This window comes from Aythya ferina (genome assembly GCF_964211825.1).
Source record: "Aythya ferina genome assembly, chromosome: W".
NCBI lineage: Eukaryota > Metazoa > Chordata > Aves > Anseriformes > Anatidae > Aythya > Aythya ferina.
The window spans coordinates 17,516,467-17,536,200 of NC_140313.1; the positions used below are offsets into that span (position 1 = coordinate 17,516,467).

Consider the following 19,734-nt stretch of genomic DNA (forward strand, 5'->3'; position numbering starts at 1 on the left):
CATACCCCTAGGTGGGTTACACCTTTGTACACATACATAGTAAGATTCCAACAGCACAAAGCTATTCACTTCTAGTTCCAAAACTTCTTCATATTTTCGACCCCAAGATGTGTTTTCCCACAAATTAGTCCAAGATAAGTTTGCAGGCAAGGGAATCCCGATTAACGATACACCCTTATTCCCATGCTGTGGCAGATGGGTGCATACCCAACAGTTCGTCTTATTAGTTACTTGAGAAATTGTTTGTATTAAGGTCAGGTGTAAGTTCTCATCCCAAGTTGCCCACCCCGAATCCGAGAACCGCACCCCTGCAATCATTAGGATCTGGAAAACCGTAATTTTGTTGGTCCAATTGGAGTGGTGGTCTATATCCTCGCCGGGACCTTCTTCACCCTTGAATTGTGGATCCAAGCTGCTTGCTTCTTAATCTTAATGGCGGTGTGTGTTGTCAGTAATACTTGGTATGGTTCCGTCCACTTTCCTTCCATTTTTCCTGTAGGGGTTGTCCTGAAAAAGTCTTTATATATATATAATCCCCGAGCTTAAAGGGGTGGATTGGTTGATCCAACCCTCTAGCCCTGGTCCCTAAAACAAATTTATGTACTTTATTTAATTGTTTCTGAAGTTCAGTTATATAAGCATATAAATATTCTGATCCTAACTGCATTAGGTCCTCTCCACTAAATAGAAATTGCTATGGCCTTCCATATAAGATTTTGAAGGGACTCAAATTCCCTTTTATTCTAGGTTTAACTCTAATTCCAAGTAATGCTAAAGGGAGGGATTGAGGCCATGACAAATTAGCTTCTTATCCAATTTTAGCTATTTATTGTTTAATTAAATGGTTCATTTTTTCTACCTGTCCACTTGCCTGTGGTCTATAAGGAGTATGCAGTTGCCAATCTATCTTTAGAATCTTACTTATCTGTTCTACCACTTGTGCACAAAAATGTGAAACTCTATCAGAAGACATTGCTACTAGAATCCCAAAGCATGGTATTATTTCATTTAACAAGACTTTAACCACTTCTCTTGCTTTGTTTGTTCGACAGGGAAAGGCTTCAGGCCTTCCTGAAAACGTGTCAGTCAGAACCAGTAATAATGATATCCCCCTTTTCTAGGGAGTTCTGAAAAATCAATTTGCCACTGTTGCCCCGAATAATTTCCTTTACCGATTATTCCAAATTTTATTCTATTCTTGGTATTGGGGTTATTGTGTAAGCAAATGCTACATTGTTGAGTTACTTGTTTTATCATATCGTCCCACTAATGTCTGACTCAGGCTCTTATGCAGTGTGCCAGCTCCTCAATGCGTTTTATTGTGTTCTGTAAGAACTATGGGCCATGTCAAACCAGAGGGTATTACTATGTGGTTATCTTTTAAATATACTCATCCATCTGGTTTCATTTTACCTTTCAAATCTTCAATTAATTTTAAGTCTTCTTTTGTATAATTTGGATATAGTTTGGATTTTACCGTCTGGTATCAAAGACAATGCCTTCACCTCAGTTATTTCAGCTGCCTGCTTAGCCTCTGCCAATCGATTTCCAATTTCAAAATCGGTGTTCCCCTTTTGGTGTCCCTGACAATGCATGATAGCTACCTTTTCTGGTTGTTTTACAGCCTCTAACAATTTTAAAATTTCTTCAGCATACTTTGTGTTTTCACTGAGCGGTCAGCAATCCATGTTCTTTCCAAATTGCTCCATGAGCATGTACCACGCCGAATGTATATTTAGAATCTGTCCAAATATTTACCCTTTTTCCCGCTGCCAGTTCCAATGCTCTCGTGAGAGCAACTGTCTCCGCCTTTTGAGCTGATGTTCCAGGGGGTAAAGGCTTAGACTCGATTACCTGCTGAGTAGTTGTTATAGCATATCCAGCTTTACGTTGTCTTTGCGTAACAAAACTGCTCCCATCCGTGAACCAAGTTTCTTCCGCATCTTCCATAGGCTCCTCCTTAAGGTCTGGTCGGCTGGAATACACAGTCTCTATAGTTTCTAAACAATCGTGAATCACAGGTTGTGCCGGAGCATCACTAAGAAAAGAGGCTAGATTCACAATATTAGTTATCACAATTTCCACGTTGTCCTGTTCTACCAATATTGCTTGATATTTCAAAATCATCAATTCTTGTTTAAGTTGTTTAAAGACTTTTTGTGCTTCTCCAGTCCAGACTAACTTTGACTGGTTAATCTTTATCAATTCACATAGAGGCTTTACCAATAGTCCATAATTATAAATCCAAAGGCGACACCAACCTGTCATTCCTAAAAAGGTTTGTAGCTCCTTTACCATTTGAGGTTCTGGAGTCTGGCAAATGACTTCCTTATGTTCAGTTCCTAGTTCTCGTTGTCCTTCCGAAATTTCAAATCCCAGATAGGTCACACTTTGTTGAGCCAGCTGGACTTTCTGTCAAGAGACTTGATATCCATTTAAACCCAGAAAATTAAGACGACTTATAGTCCATTGAATACAACTCCCTTTAGTCTCAGTAGCTATTAAGAGATCATGTACATATTGTAACAAAACACCTTCAGTGTCCGGAGGCATCCGTGTTTCGAGTTTCCTTGCTAATTGGTTTCCAAAAATAGTGGGGCTATTCTTGAATCCTTGAGGTAGTAATGTCTACGTAAGCTGCGTCTTTCTGCCTGAATCGGGATTTTCCCATTCAAAGGCGAATAGGTTTTGGCTTTCTGTGGCTAAGCCTAGGCAGAAGAAGGCGTCTTTTAAATCCAGTACAGTAAACCAGACTTGACTATTCTTTAATTTAGTCAGCAAAGTATAAGGGTTTGCCACTACTGGATGTATATCCTCAGTGATTTTATTTATGGCCCTCAAATCCTGAACTAGCCTATAGCTTTTTCATCTGCCTTTTTAATTGGCAATATGGGTGTATTGTATTCTGATTCGCATTCAATCAATAATCCATACTGTAAAAATTTATTAATTATCTCTTTAATTCCTTTCCTATCTTCTATCCTCAAAGGATATTACTTAACCTTAACGGGTTTCTCTCCTGGCTTTAATTTAATAATTATTAAGGTCACATTTTTACCTCTTTCAGGGGTTTCAGTAGCCCAAACTCCTGGACATACTTGATCTGTGATCTCTAAAGGTATTTCACTTTTAGGGTCAGTTTGTATTAGTGCCAAGCTTAACACATTTGTTAGTTGTTCTTCTCCTATACTTAATTCCATTTTCCTTTTTTCAAAAACAATTTCTGCTCCTACTTGCTCTAATAAATCTCTACATAAGAGTGCCCATGAGGAGCTAGGCATATATAAAAATCTGTGTATGCCCCATTTTTTCCGTAACTTGTACTTCAAAGGTTCACAAAAATAAGCCTTTTCGGTTACACCTTGTCCTGGTTTCAGTTAGAACAGAGTTAATTTTCTTCCTTGTAGCTGGTAGAATGCTATGTTTTGGCTTAGGATGAGAAGAGTGCTGATAACACCCTGATGTTTTAATTGTTGCAGAGCAGTGCTTATACCAAGCCAAGGACATCTCAGCTTCTTTCTCTGTCCTGCCAGTGGGCAGGCTGGGGGTGCAGTAAGAGCTGGGAGGGGACAGACCCAGGACAGGTGACCCAAACTAGCCAAAGGGGTATTCCATACCATCTGATGTCAGGCTAATACCATCTGATGTCAGGCTAAACAATACATAGGGGTGGCTAGCCAGGGGGAGGGGGCCGGACTGCTCAGGGTTAGGCTGGGCATCGGTCAGCGGGTGGTGAGCAATTGCATTGTGCATCACTTGTTTGTACACATTATTAGTAGTGGTACTATTATCATCATTGTATTATTATTATTATTATTATTATTATTATTATTATTATTTTGTCTTATTAAACTGTCTTCATCTCAACTCACGGACTTCACTTTCCATTTCTCTCCCCCGTCCCAGAGAGGGAGGGGGAGGATGAGCAAACGGCTGTGTGGTGTTTAGCTGCCGGCCGGGTTAAACCACGACACATCTTTTACCCTAACATAATAATTCTGTGAAGGCATTAATGCTTGATTTAGAACTGAATATGTTGCCCCATATCAATAAGAAATTTCACTTCCATTCCTCCCCTAGCTTCATTATAACCAGTGGAGGATCCGCTAGGGTAGATTCCCCAAGTCCCCATTATTCCTGTTGAAATCAGGGGTCGATTACCCTAGGAAAAGGCTAGTCAATTTGTCCTCCGAAGCCAGGTCCAAACCGTTTTGTTTTATTTATTTATTTATTTATTTATTTATTTTCATTACATTTCAGAGTTGGTCCAAAAATTCCATAGGGGTTTCTTTTAGACCTTGTTGGAAGCATATTCTCAGTTCCCAATTCATCCAGGTTTTAGTATTTACTTAACCGTTCATAATTTTCAGGATGATTCGGGTCTTAGTGGGGGTCGGTCAGGGGAATGCAATTGTCCACAGTTCCCTGAGCGGTCCCATCGGCAATCTGAGCTCGCACATGAACTCAGGTTGTTTTAAGAGTTAACTGCTTTTCTGTTTCTGTGACAACTCTCTCAGACCCATTGTGGTCCCTTTGCCCTAAAGGGCTAACACCCGGGATTTTAAGATCTCTGCCTCGGGCAGAGGCAGAACTATTAACATTCCTACATCCTCTTTCCCTGCTCATTCAACTTCAAACACCTTTAACACTTTCAACAACCCTTTTAACACTTCCTTTATCTTTCTCCAGCCTGTACTTCTCTAATGCCAACATCAAAGGCTCAGTCAGGGGCCAACTTAATTCCGTACCTTTTCCCACCAAGATGCTGAAACATCAGTATACAACATTTCATCCTGTTCTGCTTCTCAAAAAACAACATTAACTGTAGCAAAATATTATAGTTTAAAGTTCCATTTAGGGGCCACTTTTCTCCACATTCCAGCTTATAAAGCGGCCACCACTGATTACGATATTTTATCAATGTTTTCCTGTTCACACTTCCACCGGCAGATCCTCCAATATCCTTCCAGTGACTTAAAACACATCCTAACACACTTTTCTTTAAAATTTCACTGCTTGTTTGCCCCCCCATTTTCCAGTTTACACTTTCAGAATACACGTTACTTACAAAAGCGTATCACAAAACGTATCACTCACAAAAATACGGGCACGCAATATCTTTCAGTAGAGATGTCACAAAACTACTATTGCCAGCAATATTGCTAAAATCACAATAACAATAGTCAGAGTCAAATTCCACATGCGATAAGTCAGAAAACCGAACTGTGTAACACCGTAACGATATCTCTCTTATAACAATGCCACGAACCTACTATTACCACCAGAAAAATAGCCAAAATCACAGTAACAATAACCAAAGTTAAATACCATACTCCATGAGTCAGAAAACCGAAATAGACAACACAATTCCAGATGGACCTTAAAGCGAGCTCCTTCCTTAAGGTCCCCAAATATACTTATGGTGCTTACCACAAAGTATATACCAAACACTGCCTCGCAGAAGATCACCTTCTGACTTACAGACAGTTCCAGATACAGATGGACCCCAAGGTCCCCAGATATACTTGTGGTACTAACCACAAAGTATATACCAAATACTGTCCTGCAGAAGTCACCTTCCGACTTACTGGACAGTCCGAGATGACCGGTCTACCAGAAAACCAAACCAGAATAAAGAATATACTCACTTACAATGATGGGGTCCTTGTCTGCCTCCGCAGTGATCCGGTGAGTCGAGGAGTCCCTCCGGGAAATCCCGGGGGTACCCTAGGGAGTCCTGTCCCCAGCGGGTCCTGCGGTCCGGCAGAGAGGTTGTCCCATCTGGGGTGCCAGATTGATTCAAAGATCGAAGCCGAAATTCCTTTAAGTGGTATATTCTTTATTGCAGCGCTGGATGCACGGGGGATCTCTCCACCTATCGTGCATACCCAAAGCGGAAAGCAGTCTTGAATTTATACAATCAATCTATCAATATTCTACAAGCGCCTATACATATTCATTACCTATCCCCGCCTTCCCTCGCTTCTCATGCTAATTAGCCTTTTGGCACCTTGCGCCTGCGTAGAGCCTTCCAAGAATTGTGGGCAGGGGTCTTTGGGACGTGGGCAGGGGTCTTTGGGAGGAAGACCCCGAGTCTTCCTCACAGTGTACTTTTCACCTTTGGTCAAGAATCTGCTGAATTGGCATGTTTCTTAATTGCGAGAGCTGGTTGTTGCCAATTCTTCCGTTTGTTGTATCTTTATAATGAATTCCAATGTCCAGTTTTGAGATTTATAGTCCTTACGTTTGTTTCTCTGTCCGTCTGCCGCTTCCTTATCATGAGTTTCAGTGTCTTGTTTCGAGATATACAGTCCATGTCTGGGGATTGTCCTTGCCTCCCCAATGCCTCCCCAATACCTCCTTAATCACAAGCCATTTTGCTGATGGCATCTAGTTGTTCAGCGATTCCTCTCATCGCATCCTTGGTATAATTGATGAATCTCTGCTGATTATAATAGAAATAATTAATCCAATCCACATTTTTATTGATTGTTACCCACCAGAACAGTAACTCAAACCCTGCAGCAATTTGATTTCTGGCTTTATGTTCATCCGGAACTCCTCTAGGTACCCCAATAGAATCTATGTATACTCTATCATCAAATGATATTCCTAAGCCTCTTTTACTTCTTCTGGGTATTTGTGATGTTTCTCTTTCAAATGCCAGGGTGAAGGGTATAGCTGATTGAACAAGTGCACAAGTGCCTCCCCAATTAGATGGTAGGGTGGACCATAAGATCTTCCCTCCACTGTACCACCAGAGATCTGCCCTGGGGATCTCTAGTCTTGAGCAGTTTCCCATCAAGTCCTTGGTAGCACAAGGCAAATTCTCCCAGATGCCAGGTAGCACTCACACCCTGCCGTGAGAGGCAAGCTGTATGGTTACCTATAGCTGTAGAGAATGCAGGGGGAACCGCGATATTGTTATCATGCAAGAAACAGCAAAGAGAGACTTACAGGCCTCATTTCCCCAGGCAGTCTTTTCTTGGTACAATGCAATCATACATCGCATCCCTTGGGAGTCTTCGGTTCACCCCCATGGGAAGGGCACTATCTGGGCAATCGGTCATCCCAAGGCACAAGCATAGCAGTAGCTACAGTTGAGACTCTGGACAGTATATTTGACTCATTCTATCCAGGCATTCACATCCCCATACCCTGTTTGAATCTCAAATGTTTGAACTGCCACATTTCAGAGGGCCTCCTGTTTACTCTCCTGTTTTCTCCTTGAGTTTCTCCCTTTCTCTGTTGGCAATAGAGGATTGTTTCCATACAGCTATTCTCAATCTGGCTGTTGTGTCTCTCCCAGTTATTTGTTCTTTCTGCTCAATTGTAATTGGGCATTTAAATCTCCACAAGCTAACACCTCACAAGCATCAAATGTGACGGCTTGTGGTACATAACCCTCTGTCACAGTCACCCATATTTTGATGGGGTATCCCGTTTTTGCTATTATCTGGTTATGCCTTTTCTAAGTTACCAATTGACCAAGGCCTTCTCTGAGGCCTAGAATCACTAAAAACAGAATTAGTAATCGATTTTTCCCTGTCATTATTTTTAAACCTTAGGTTTCCAAGTAATTATCGATACAAAAATAAGATGTACACTACTACTATAACAACCCCCCCTTGGGAGCACTGCAATTCGCTATAGGTCTGTCCTTTCCCTCAATCACAAGTCACACTCGTTAGTTACCTGTGAAAATAAAAGGTTAGTTTACAATTGTAAGCTCTTATCCTGCTCAGAGTCCACTATGAGATTTTTCTCTTCGATTTCAACTTCCAACAAGTCTGTTGTAGGAACAGCTTCCCAGGTACTAACGTCGACGGATGCCTTCACTCGAGTATAGTGAGTCCAACCTTTTTCCGCAGTTCTTACGGCTGTTTCAGTGGTCAGTAATTGTCCTTCCCATTCAGGCCGGAGTTGACTCTTTCCAGGTCCGATTCAGGACCCGGTTTCCTGGGTGATAGTGGTGAATGGGGAATTCCAAAGGTGGGGTTTGAGCCAACAACCCACAGGTCCTGAGAGATGACAAAGAAGAGGACAACCCCAGAATGCAGTTCTTAAGAAAACTCTCTTGTTTTGAATTGTGGTATCTCATCCCTTCTGCCCAGATAGGGCAATCTGAACAGCATCTCATATGGTGAAATTCCTATATCCTTTCTTGGTGCTGTTTAAACCTGTAGGAGTAAGCATTTTACCCAAGGAAGTTGGGTTTCTAACACTAGTTTAGTTAATTGCTTTTTTAATGTCTGATTCATTCGCTCCACCTTCCCAGAAGAGGAGGGGTGCCAGGGGCTGTGAAAATCCCACTCAATCTCTAAGGCCTGCTTTAACCCTTACAGTAAAGCTTACACCCATCCAGACACGTGGTCAATTAGGACAAACAAGTAACTCAGTAAAGTTTACCTGTATACTTTGGAAAGGTCAAACCCCTGGCTCCCGTCCCCCTCTAGATGGGTTACAGAACACCTTTTTATTTACCTTTTGGCATATGGTACATCCTCTACATATGTGCTTCCCTAAAGTGTATATTCTTACACAGACATACTTTCTTAGCACAACGTCACACATTGCTTGCACCTCCCAATGACTCTTCTGATGTAAAACAGTTAATATTTGCCTCATTATCACTTTATTCAGCATTTCTCTCCCATCAGGGAGTATCCCTTTTCCTTCAGACTTCATGGCTCCTGATTCCTTAAAAAAATCATTCTTTTAAAACTTTTTAGTTCTTTCTTAATTTTCAACAATTCCCTGAATCCTCTCTGCATTTATTCTTCATTTTCCCTCAGACATTAGATGCCTTAAATACCTGACTTCTCTTTCTCCATATTGTAATTTATTTATTTATTTATTTATTTATTAATACTCCCAAGCCCTGCTTTCCCAGAAAGTTGAATAGCTTGTTAGCAGCTTTCTTCACAACTCTTTTCTCCTGTCCTGACAATAGAAAATGATCCACATATTTGTAACATTAATACCTTCTTAGGAGGTTGTAATTGCTCCAAAATCTTTTTTTTTAAACTTACTGTCGTGGTTTAACCCGACCGGCAGCTAAACACCACGCAGCCGTTCGCTCACCCTCCCCCCTCCCTCTCTGGGACGGGGGAGAGAAATGGAAAGTGAAGCCCGTGAGTTGAGATAAAGACAGTTTAATAAGACAGGAAAAAAAAATAACAAAAATAATAATAACAATAATAATAATGATGATACAATGGTGATAATACGAAAGTAATAATAGTATGTACAAACAAGTGATGCACAATGCAATTGCTCACCACCCGCTGACCGATGCCCAGCCTAACCCCGAGCAGTCCGGCCCCCTCCCCCCGGCTAGCCACCCCTATATATTGTTTAGCATGATGTCAGATGGTATGGAATACCCCTTTGGCTAGTTTGGGTCACCTGTCCTGGGTCTGTCCCCTCCCAGCTCTTACTGCACCCCCCAGCCTGCCCGTTGGCAGGACAGAGCAAAGGCTGAGATGTCCTTGGCTTAGTATAAGCACTGCTCTGCAACAATTAAAGCATCGGGGTGTTATCAGCACTCTTCTCATTCTAAGCCAAAACACAGCATTCCACCAGCTACTAGGAAGAAAATTAATTCTGTGCTAACTGAAACCAGGACATCTATCCACCCCTTATTCCATACCATTTATGTCATGCTCAGGTTACACTCTTTTCCATACATTCTAATTAGTCACCTATAGTAATCATGGTAGTGATAACATACAGTATAATATACTATTTAACATGGTGCAATTCAGTTCATGGGCTATTCTCACCCAGTATTAAATCTCCTTGAGGTACACACCGGACCTCTCCGTTCTTTTGCATCACCCACCAAGTATATCCAGGTCCCTGAGCGAAAACAATTCCACGAATAGGTTTGCCTTTTCCTGAGGCAGGAGTAGCCCAGACTGTTTTACCCAGCATATTTTTTACATGCACTACAGGAACTTTATCCCCATCTACAGTACGTAACAGGTTTGATTGGGCAGGTCCAGCTCGGTTGGTAGATCCCCTAGTATTGACTAACCAGGTGGCCTTTGCCAAATGCGTATCCCAGTTTTTGAACGTCCCAGCGCCCATTGCTTTCAAGGTAGTCTTTAACAGGCCATTGTATCGTTCAACTTTCCCGGAGGCTGGTGCATGATAGGGGATGTGATACACCCATTCAATACCATGTTCTTTGGCCCAAGTGTCTATAAGGTTGTTTCGGAAGTGAGTCCCATTGTCTGATTCTATTCTTTCTGGGGTGCCATGTCGCCATAGGACTTGCTTTTCAAGGCCCAGGATGGTGTTCCGGGCGGTAGCATGAGGCACAGGATATGTTTCCAGCCATCCGGTGGTTGCTTCCACCATTGTAAGTATGTGGCGCTTGCCATTGCGAGTTTGAGGGAGTGTGATGTAATCAATCTGCCAGGCCTCTCCATATTTATATTTCAGCCATCGTCCTCCATACCAAAGAGGCTTTGACCGTTTGGCTTGCTTGATTGCAGCACATGTTTCACAGTCATGAATAACCTGTGCTATAGCGTCCATGGTCAAGTCCACCCCTCGATCACGAGCCCATCTGTATGTTGCATCTCTACCTTGATGGCCTGAGGTGTCATGGGCCCATCGGGCTATAAATAATTCACCTTTATGCTGCCAATCCAGGTCCACCTGAGCTACTTCAATCTTAGCAGCCTGATCCACCTGCTGGTTGTTTTGATGTTCTTCAGTAGCCCGATTCTTGGGCACATGAGCATCTACGTGGCGTACTTTCACAGCCAGGTTCTCTACCCGAGCAGCAATATCTTGCCACAATGCAGCAGCCCAGATAGGTTTGCCCCTACGCTGCCAGTTGTTTTGCTTCCATTGCTGTAACCATCCCCACAGGGCATTTGCTACCATCCATGAATCGGTGTAGAGATAGAGAACTGGCCATTTTTCTCGTTCAGCAATGTCTAAAGCCAGCTGAATGGCTTTCACTTCTGCAAACTGACTCGATTCACCTTCTCCCTCAGCAGCTTCTGCAACTCGTCGCGTAGGACTCCATACAGCAGCCTTCCATCTCCGATGCTTCCCCACAATACGACAGGACCCATCAGTGAACAGGGCATATTTCTTTTCATTCTCTGGCAACTGGTTGTACAGTGGGGCTTCTTCAGCACGACCCACCTCCTCCTCTGATGATATCCCAAAGTATTTGCCTTCTGGCCAGTCCATGATCACTTCCAATATTCCTGGGCGACTGGGGTTTCCTATTCGAGCCCGCTGAGTAATCAGTGCAACCCACTTGCTCCATGTAGCATCAGTTGCATGATGCGTAGAGGGGACCCTTCCCTTGAACATCCAGCCTAGTACCGGTAATCGGGGTGCTAGGAGGAGCTGCGCTTCAGTACCGACCACCTCCGAAGCAGATCGAACTCCTTCTTATGCTGCCAATATCTCCTTTTCAGTTGGAGTATAGCGGGCCTCAGATCCTCTGTATCCCCGACTCCAAAACCCCAGAGGCCGACCTCGAGTTTCCCCAGGTTCTTTCTGCCAGAGGCTCCAGGTGGGGCCGTTCTCCCCGGCTGCAGTGTAGAGCACATTCTTTACATCTGGTCCTGTTCGAACTGGCCCAAGGGCTACTGCATGGACTATTTCCTGCTTGATTTGTTCAAAGGCTTGTCGTTGTTCAGGGCCCCATTCAAACTCATTCTTCTTACGAGTTACTTGGTAGAGTGGGTTTACAATCAGACTGTAATTTGGGATGTGCATTCTCCAAAACCCCACAACACCTAGGAAAGTCTGTGTTTCTTTTTTGTTAGTTGGTGGAGACATAGCTGTTATTTTGTTGATCACATCCATTGGGATTTGACGACGTCCATCTTGCCATTTTATTCCTAAAAACTGGATCTCCCGTGCAGGTCCTTTGACTTTATTTTGTTTTATGGCAAAACCGGCTTTCAGAAGGATTTGGACTATTTTCTTCCCTTTCTCAAAAACTTCCTCTGCTGTGTCACCCCACACAATAATGTCATCGATGTACTGCAGGTGTTCAGGAGCTTCCCCCTGCTCTAGTGCAGACTGGATCAGCCCATGGCAAATGGTAGGGCTGTGTTTCCACCCCTGGGGCAGCCTATTCCAAGTATATTGGACTCCCCTCCAAGTGAAGGCAAATTGTGGCCTGCACTCTGCTGCTAGAGGGATGGAGAAAAATGCATTAGCGATATCAATTGTGGCGTACCACTTGGCTGCCTTCGATTCAAGTTCATACTGAAGTTCCAGCATGTCCGGCACTGCAGCACTCAGTGGTGGCGTGACTTCGTTCAGGCCGCGATAGTCCACTGTTAGTCTCCACTCGCCATTAGACTTTCGCACTGGCCATATGGGACTATTGAAAGGTGAATGAGTCTTGCTGATCACTCCTTGGCTCTCCAATTGACGAATTAGCTTATGGATGGGAATCAGGGAGTCTCGGTTGGTGCGATATTGCCGCCGGTGCACAGTTGTGGTAGCAATTGGCACTTGCTGTTCTTCGACCCTCAGCAACCCCACAACAGAGGGGTCCTCTGAGAGACCAGGCAAGGTAGATAATTGTTTAATGCCCTCTGTCTCTAAGGCAGCAATACCAAAAGCCCACCGGAACCCTTTTGGGTCCTTGCAGTATCCTCTTCTAAGATAGTCTATGCCAAGGATACATGGAGCATCCGGACCAGTCACAATGCGGTGCTTTTCCCACTCATTCCCAGTCAGACTCACTTCAGCCTCCAATACAGTCAACTGCTGAGATCCCCCTGTCACTCCACAAATATAGAGGGGCTCTGGTCCTTTATAGCTCGATGGCATTATAGTACATTGTGCACCGGTGTCTACTAAAGCCTTATACTTCTGTGCGCGTGATGTGCCAGGCCATCGAATCCACACAGTCCAATAAACTCGATTGTCCCTTTCCTCCCCCTGGCTGGAGGCAGGGCCCCCCTAATCCTGGTCAGAATCTTCCTCGTTTCTGTGTTTGAAGGACTGTCTGCTGGAAGTTGGAGCAGCAAACTTTTCGGAGAATCCCTTTTTCCTGATTGTTTTCTTTTGCAACTCACGTACCCGTGCCTCTAGGGTCGCGGTAGATTTTCCATCCCACTTTCTCATGTCCTCTCCATGGTCTCGTAAGTAAAACCACAGGGTGGCACGGGGTGAGTACCCACCATATCGTCTTCCTTGTGTGGGTGAACGCCTACCCCTGACAGCTGAGACACTGCTTTGTACAGGTGCGAAGGAGAATAATCTCTCTTCAAGTTGGTGAACCTTTTCAGAAAGTTTCTCCCAAGTGTTCTCCTTTGGTCGGTGGGCACTGGTTGGTTCAGGTGGGGAGGACAATAGATTCTCTTCAAGTTGGTGAACCTTTTCAGAAAGTTTCTCCACAGCTGAGACGCAGGCCTGTAAGGAAGAGGAGAGACTTTCTTCGTACTGCCGGAGTTGTTTAGCCGCTTCACCCACTGTGGGTTCCTCATCCTCTTTCCAGGCCATTATTGCCAATGAGCTGGCATATGATGATGGTGCACTCCGTACAAACTTCCGCCACATGGGTCGTGTACACTTGACTTCATCTGGATCTGTGGATGTTTGTTTGAGGTCTGGATCCTCATAAATCACTTCCCGTACGGCTAATTCCCTCAGGTACTGGATTCCCTTCTCCATAGTGGTCCACTTGCCTGGTAGACATAAAATATCTTCCTTGAAGGGATACCTTTCCCTCACAGCTGACAGGAGACGCCTCCAGAGGCTGGTGGGTCGTGCTCCATCTGCAATTGCTTTGTCAATGCCGGCGTCTCGAGCAAGGGATCCCAGCCGCTTGGCTTCCCTGCCGTCTAATTCCACACAATTGGCTCCAGAGTCCCAGCACCGGAGCAGCCAGGTGACAAGCTGCTCACCTATACAGCGACCAAAATCTTTTCGCACATCTCGTAGCTCGCGCTCGTTTAGGCTTCGGGTAGTTACTGTTGCTCTTTCGGCATCCTCATCTTCCTCCTCCTGAATCCTTGACGGCCCAGCGTCGTCATCATCTTCGTCATCTCTATACTTAGTTTTGGCAGAAGCCTTACCTGGATTGGCAGAAGACTCTCTGCGTTCTAAACGACTTGAATTTCTATACCATATTTTCACCTTCTCTACAGGGGCAGCTTGCACTGCTACTGCTCGTTTCTCTGACTTTGTTACAGGGTCTGCCACAGGGGTTGGAATGCCCTCTGCAGGGTCAACTTGCACTGCTACAGCTCGTTTCTCTGACACGGCCACAGGAGCTGGAGCGGCTACAGGAGCTGGAGCAGTTGCAGGAACCGGAGCTGTAGCGGCTTCAGGAGCTGGAGTTGGAGCTGGAGCAGTTGCAGGAGCTGGGACTGGAGCAGCAGTAGGAGCTGGAGCTGGAGTGGCTTCAGGAGCTGGAGCTGGAGCGGCTTCAGGAGCTGGGACTGGAGCAGTTGCAGGAACTGGGACTGGAGTAGCGGCCGGAGCTGGAACTGGAGCGACTGCAGGAACTGGGACTGGAGCAGCTGCAGGAGCTGGAGCTGGAGTGGCTTCAGGAGCTGGAGCTGGAGCAGCTTCAGGAGCTGGGACTGGAGCAGTTGCAGGAACTGGGACTGGAGTAGCGGCCGGAGCTGGAACTGGAGCGACTGCAGGAACTGGGACTGGAGCAGCTGCAGGAGCTGGGACTGGAGCGGCTGCAGGAGCTGGGACTGGAGCGGCTGCAGAATCCACCGTAGGGGTCACAGTGGCCGTTGGATCTGTCACAGGGTTTGGAGTGGCCGCAGGGTCTGTCACTAAGTTGACAGCAGTATCAATGGCAGCTCGATAGGCATGAGCCAGGCCCCAGCACGTTACAATGATTTGTGTTACTTTGGAACTGCCAGAATCATTACACCTTTTTTTCAAGCATTCTGCCAGTTTTTGAGGATTTTGCCATTGTTCAGGGGTGAATTTCCAACACACTGGGGGTGCCAACTGCTCTAGATGCCTGCCCATATCCACCCATACTCCCTGCCACCCACAACTATACTGCCTCCGGGCAGATCTCCGGATGAGCTTCATAAGTAGTTGTTTAACTTTAAGCAGAATCTGAAGTGCATTCATGAGGCAGAACAACAAGACTATGGTATTCTGAGTATTCCAGAAATATTCAATATCTTGGAGAGCTATTGTGACAAGCTCAGGGGATAAGAGGGTGGTGAAGGAGGAAGGCAGAGTGACCCAGGAGGATACAGGGGTGGTGAAGGAGAAAGGGAGAGTAAGCAAGTAAGGAAAAATATCCTCCCCTTTCCCCTCCACAGATTGACTCTCTAATGGAGAAAAACAATAGGTATAATTGCTAATAGTTCCCAAGATGCTGTTTCCAAAGTACAGAGTCCACGATGTTACTGAGTATAAATACCAAGTTAGAGTCATGACCAGATATCTTATCGTCTCATAAGCCATTGCTATAACACTTAGTACCATAATGGTCTGAAACCAGGGCCCGGAGAGGAGAAACAACACTACAGAGAGCAAATACGGAAAATAATGTACTATAATACTCAATTTGGAAAACAGGCGCAGCAGAGTTGTGATTAAAGCAATCAGCATCATGACAAGTGACTATTAAGCAGGTCTAATCCTTACACCAATTTTAGTTTAACACACTCTGATTAGATCTGCCGTTATCTCAACCTTTCGGGCCCCACGTTGGGCGCCAAAAAGACTGTCGTGGTTTAACCCGACCGGCAGCTAAACACCACGCAGCCGTTCGCTCACCCTCCCCCCTCCCTCTCTGGGACGGGGGAGAGAAATGGAAAGTGAAGCCCGTGAGTTGAGATAAAGACAGTTTAATAAGACAGGAAAAAAAAATAACAAAAATAATAATAACAATAATAATAATGATGATACAATGGTGATAATACGAAAGTAATAATAGTATGTACAAACAAGTGATGCACAATGCAATTGCTCACCACCCGCTGACCGATGCCCAGCCTAACCCCGAGCAGTCCGGCCCCCTCCCCCCGGCTAGCCACCCCTATATATTGTTTAGCATGACGTCAGATGGTATGGAATACCCCTTTGGCTAGTTTGGGTCACCTGTCCTGGGTCTGTCCCCTCCCAGCTCTTACTGCACCCCCCAGCCTGCCCGTTGGCAGGACAGAGCAAAGGCTGAGATGTCCTTGGCTTAGTATAAGCACTGCTCTGCAACAATTAAAGCATCGGGGTGTTATCAGCACTCTTCTCATTCTAAGCCAAAACACAGCATTCCACCAGCTACTAGGAAGAAAATTAATTCTGTGCTAACTGAAACCAGGACACTTACCCAAATAGATAGGTGGCCCTGTAAACCTCTGAAGTAAAATTGTCCACCTATATTGTTGCTTCCGCCCCCATTTCAGGGTCTTTCCAGTCAGAGGTGAATATACATGTATGTTTGCTCTCAGGGCCAGAGAGCACTCCATTCATAACACTGTTATTCCAGTCTAACAATTTACTATTTGAATGCCCAATTTAATCATCAAATCCCTTCCCAACAAGTTAGTATCCGCCTTGGATACATACAATAATTGCCCAGTGATCATTTTATCCCCTAGTCTCAGCTTGGTATCCCCCAAAACTGGCACTGTTATCCCAGCCCCTTCTGCCCCCATCACTTTTTAGGGTTTCATTAGTTAATTTAATCCCTGATACTTTACAAGTCAGTAATGACCTATCTGTTCCCCAGTGTATTGGGTTTGATGGCAAGGTTCGGGGGGGGTGTGAGGGGTGTGGGAGTGGGAAACTGCAGTGGCAGCCCCCGTGAGAAAAACCCAGAAACCTCCCCGTGGCAGATAAGGGACAATTTCATCTGGCCCCAAAGGGGCCCACTGCTGCCCAGAGCCAAGCCATGAGCAATACAGTCCGTGCCTCTGTGAGAGCACATCCACGAAAACAAACAAACAAAGAAACAAACAAAAACCTGCTGCTCAACAGCAGTTGGGAGAGCGAGAAACCCCCCCGCAGACACCTAAGTCAGTGCAGAAGGAGGGGGAGGAGGCGCTCCAGGCGCTGGAGCCGAAGCCCCCCTGCGGCCGCTGGAGAGGCCCCTGGTGGAGCAGGCTGTTCCCCCCTCCCCGATGCTTGGGAAACTGACCAAACACCACAGCAAATATGCAAATATACCAAAACTTCTAGACTGTTACTTAGATAATGCCTACATCACCTTTCCCTGCTCGTTCAACTTCAAACAGCTCTGTTAAATATTACATGCCACACCTTTAACACCTTCAGTAACCCTTTTAACACTTCCTTTATCTTTTTCCAGCCTGTACTTTTCTAATACCAGCACCAAAGGCTCAGTCAGGGTCCAACTTAATTCCATACCTTTTCCCTCCAAGATACTGAAAGAACATATCAATATAGCATATTTCATCCCATTTTCCTTCTTTCCTCCTTCTTCCACTCCAGATATTCCCATTCGAAGTGGCCAACCTGGCCACACTTAAAACATCTTATCAAAGCCTGTCCCTGCTAGGACTCAGGCCACAACACAGGCAACCTTCTTTGCCTGCCATTCCTTCATCTCTCTTCCTCCCCTTTCCATCCTGGCCCTGACTCCCCCTGAAGATTTTCTTCATCTTCCTCCAACCCTCTGCCTCACTACCTGCTGCACTGTCAATACCATTAGTTTCGCTCTCTCTTTTTTTTTTTTTTTTTTTTTTTTCCCCTTCTTATCTCCCCTCCGGACACACACCTCCAGGGCCTCCCGCAGGAGGGTCCCCCAGTGACTGTTCACTACATCCCCCCACCTTCTGAAGCATTTTCTGCGTATTTTGCCAGGCTTTAATCACACAATGAACTTTCAAGAGCCCTTGGGATACTGGGTCCTCAGGTCTCATCCCCAAGTACTTTCTCATTCTGACCCCCAAGTCTCTCATATGATTTCTGTGTTGCACACTATTATTATTCCAGCCAGGATTGGCAAGTGGGTATTTCTGCCCTGCCGGTATTACCCCTGGTCCTGGAGGATGAGCTCTTTCCCATTCTTGTATAGCAGCTCTCCTCCTGATCATTCCCATTTCTTTCCCTGTAAACAACATACTTATAGACATAATTCCCTCCCCCAAGAGTATAAATCAGGTCGTAGGAACTGGTCTAATTGTTCAACTAGGCTGTTGGGGTCCTCGAATAAAGACTTCCTCTCCTTCTTAAAAGTCCTAACCTCTCTGCTGGTAAGGAGGAGGGGGTAGTTCACCTAAGAGGATACACAGTTAGTGTTAGTACTGTTAGTATCAGGGAAGGCAAAATTCTCAACATATCTTCTACCTTGTTCTAATTCTTGCCAGAGCCTAGAGTACGATCCTTCTTAAGGGACAGTGTTAATTCCAGTCCGTCTCCCTTCCTGGAGTGACTGCTGCTGCCACCAGTTCAATGTTAAGATTATAGGGAGCATAACTTGGCTCCTTCTCTGAAAAAGGAATCTTATTGTTTACACATAAATTTAAAGCCTGAATTTTCATCAGACCCGTATTTTGGCCAAAATACTGCTGTTTCCTTAATTGGTTCTTTTGTCCAGACTGATACACAATGTTTAACCTTTTTTGTTTTTAATTATTTTTCTTTTACAATCCCTCTAATTTTGGGATTATGTTTCCAATTTCTTATCATTCTTCAGGAAGAACTATTAGTAGGCACTCCCCCAGGGATATCTCCCTGTCCCCTGGAACTCATATTTTCCCATTTTTCCTAACCCTCGCCAGTATGTGCTACAGAAATTTCCCTTCTGCAGTGTACCACACACCAATGTACTGAAAGATGGGGGTGTACCGCCAAGCACTTCCCCGTGCCAGCATTACCGCACACCTGAGTTTACCAGATTCCCTGGTGTACTTCCAAGCACTTCCCCGTGCAAGGATTACCGTACACCAGATTCCCCTGGTGTAGTGCCAGCACTTCCCCGTGCAAGGGCTTACCATACACCAGATCACCCGACCCCCAAGGCAATATTTAATATTTCTTACCTTGGTCTGTGCACAGAGTTACCGGATCGATTCTTAAAAACCCAGAGTGCCTACCTTCTTCCTTTCCCCACTACTTCACGGATCCTGCCTCTGTAACCAGTCTCGGGCCCTCTGTCAGCTTTCCGCAGAACCGCCACCGTCGATGCACAGGACCGCTGAAATCAGCGGGGCATGCCTTCCTGCTGCTGCGGCGGTGGGGCTCCCCAGTAGGTGACTGGATCCCGGACGAGCCCCCAAATTGTGAGAAACACTCCGTAACCAATAACTTAGGCTCAGGCGAGGATCTCAGTGAAGTAGTAATTTATTCGCGATTGCAATGGCGGGCGCCCTACAAGCAGGAGAGAGCGCATCTACTAGTTCCAAAACACAGTTTATATACCTTTTGATGGCAGGACCCTCCCCTGTTTCCCCACTGAGTGGGTAATCCAGGTTCACAATCTATCTGATGCTTCACAAACAATGCATGGCCTTCAGTCGCCGGCCTGTTACATTTCAAATTTCTTTTGACATTTTTACTGCTTGAAGTGGTAATGTTTCTTCACTTATCTGACTTGACTTGACACCGTGATTTTCACCTAATTGTCCTAAGGAGTCTGGTTGTCTGCATTTTACAAGGTCGCCTGCTAAACTTTCTTATCACTGTAAGCATATCTCAGTACCACATTCCCTCCTTCTAAACAATGTAACTCTGCAAAAACAACATTTCTATTCCCACAGGTGTCAAATCTGGGGAGAAGCATGGGGTTTTCCAGTG

General features: G+C 45.1%; 1 protein-coding gene and 1 long non-coding RNA gene across 2 annotated transcripts in view; both read right to left on the bottom strand.

Moving 5' to 3' along the window:
• Positions 1-19,734, bottom strand: part of LOC311426382 — a 281,784-nt gene that overhangs the window by 93,062 nt on the left and 168,988 nt on the right. The gene's annotated exons all lie outside the window — the stretch shown is intronic.
• LOC311426489 (uncharacterized protein) overlaps positions 7,461-19,734 on the bottom strand; it is a gene marked incomplete at its 3' end in the record, with an annotated part of 324,836 nt that continues 312,562 nt past the window's right edge. Inside the window, exons 2-3 of the mRNA XM_084502857.1 lie at positions 13,718-16,298; positions 7,461-7,506 (exon numbers count right to left, since the gene is read on the bottom strand). Coding sequence (XP_084358983.1) covers positions 7,461-7,506; positions 13,718-15,588 — 1,917 coding nt within the window. The 5' untranslated portion in view covers positions 15,589-16,298. The remainder of the gene's footprint in view (positions 7,507-13,717; positions 16,299-19,734) is intronic.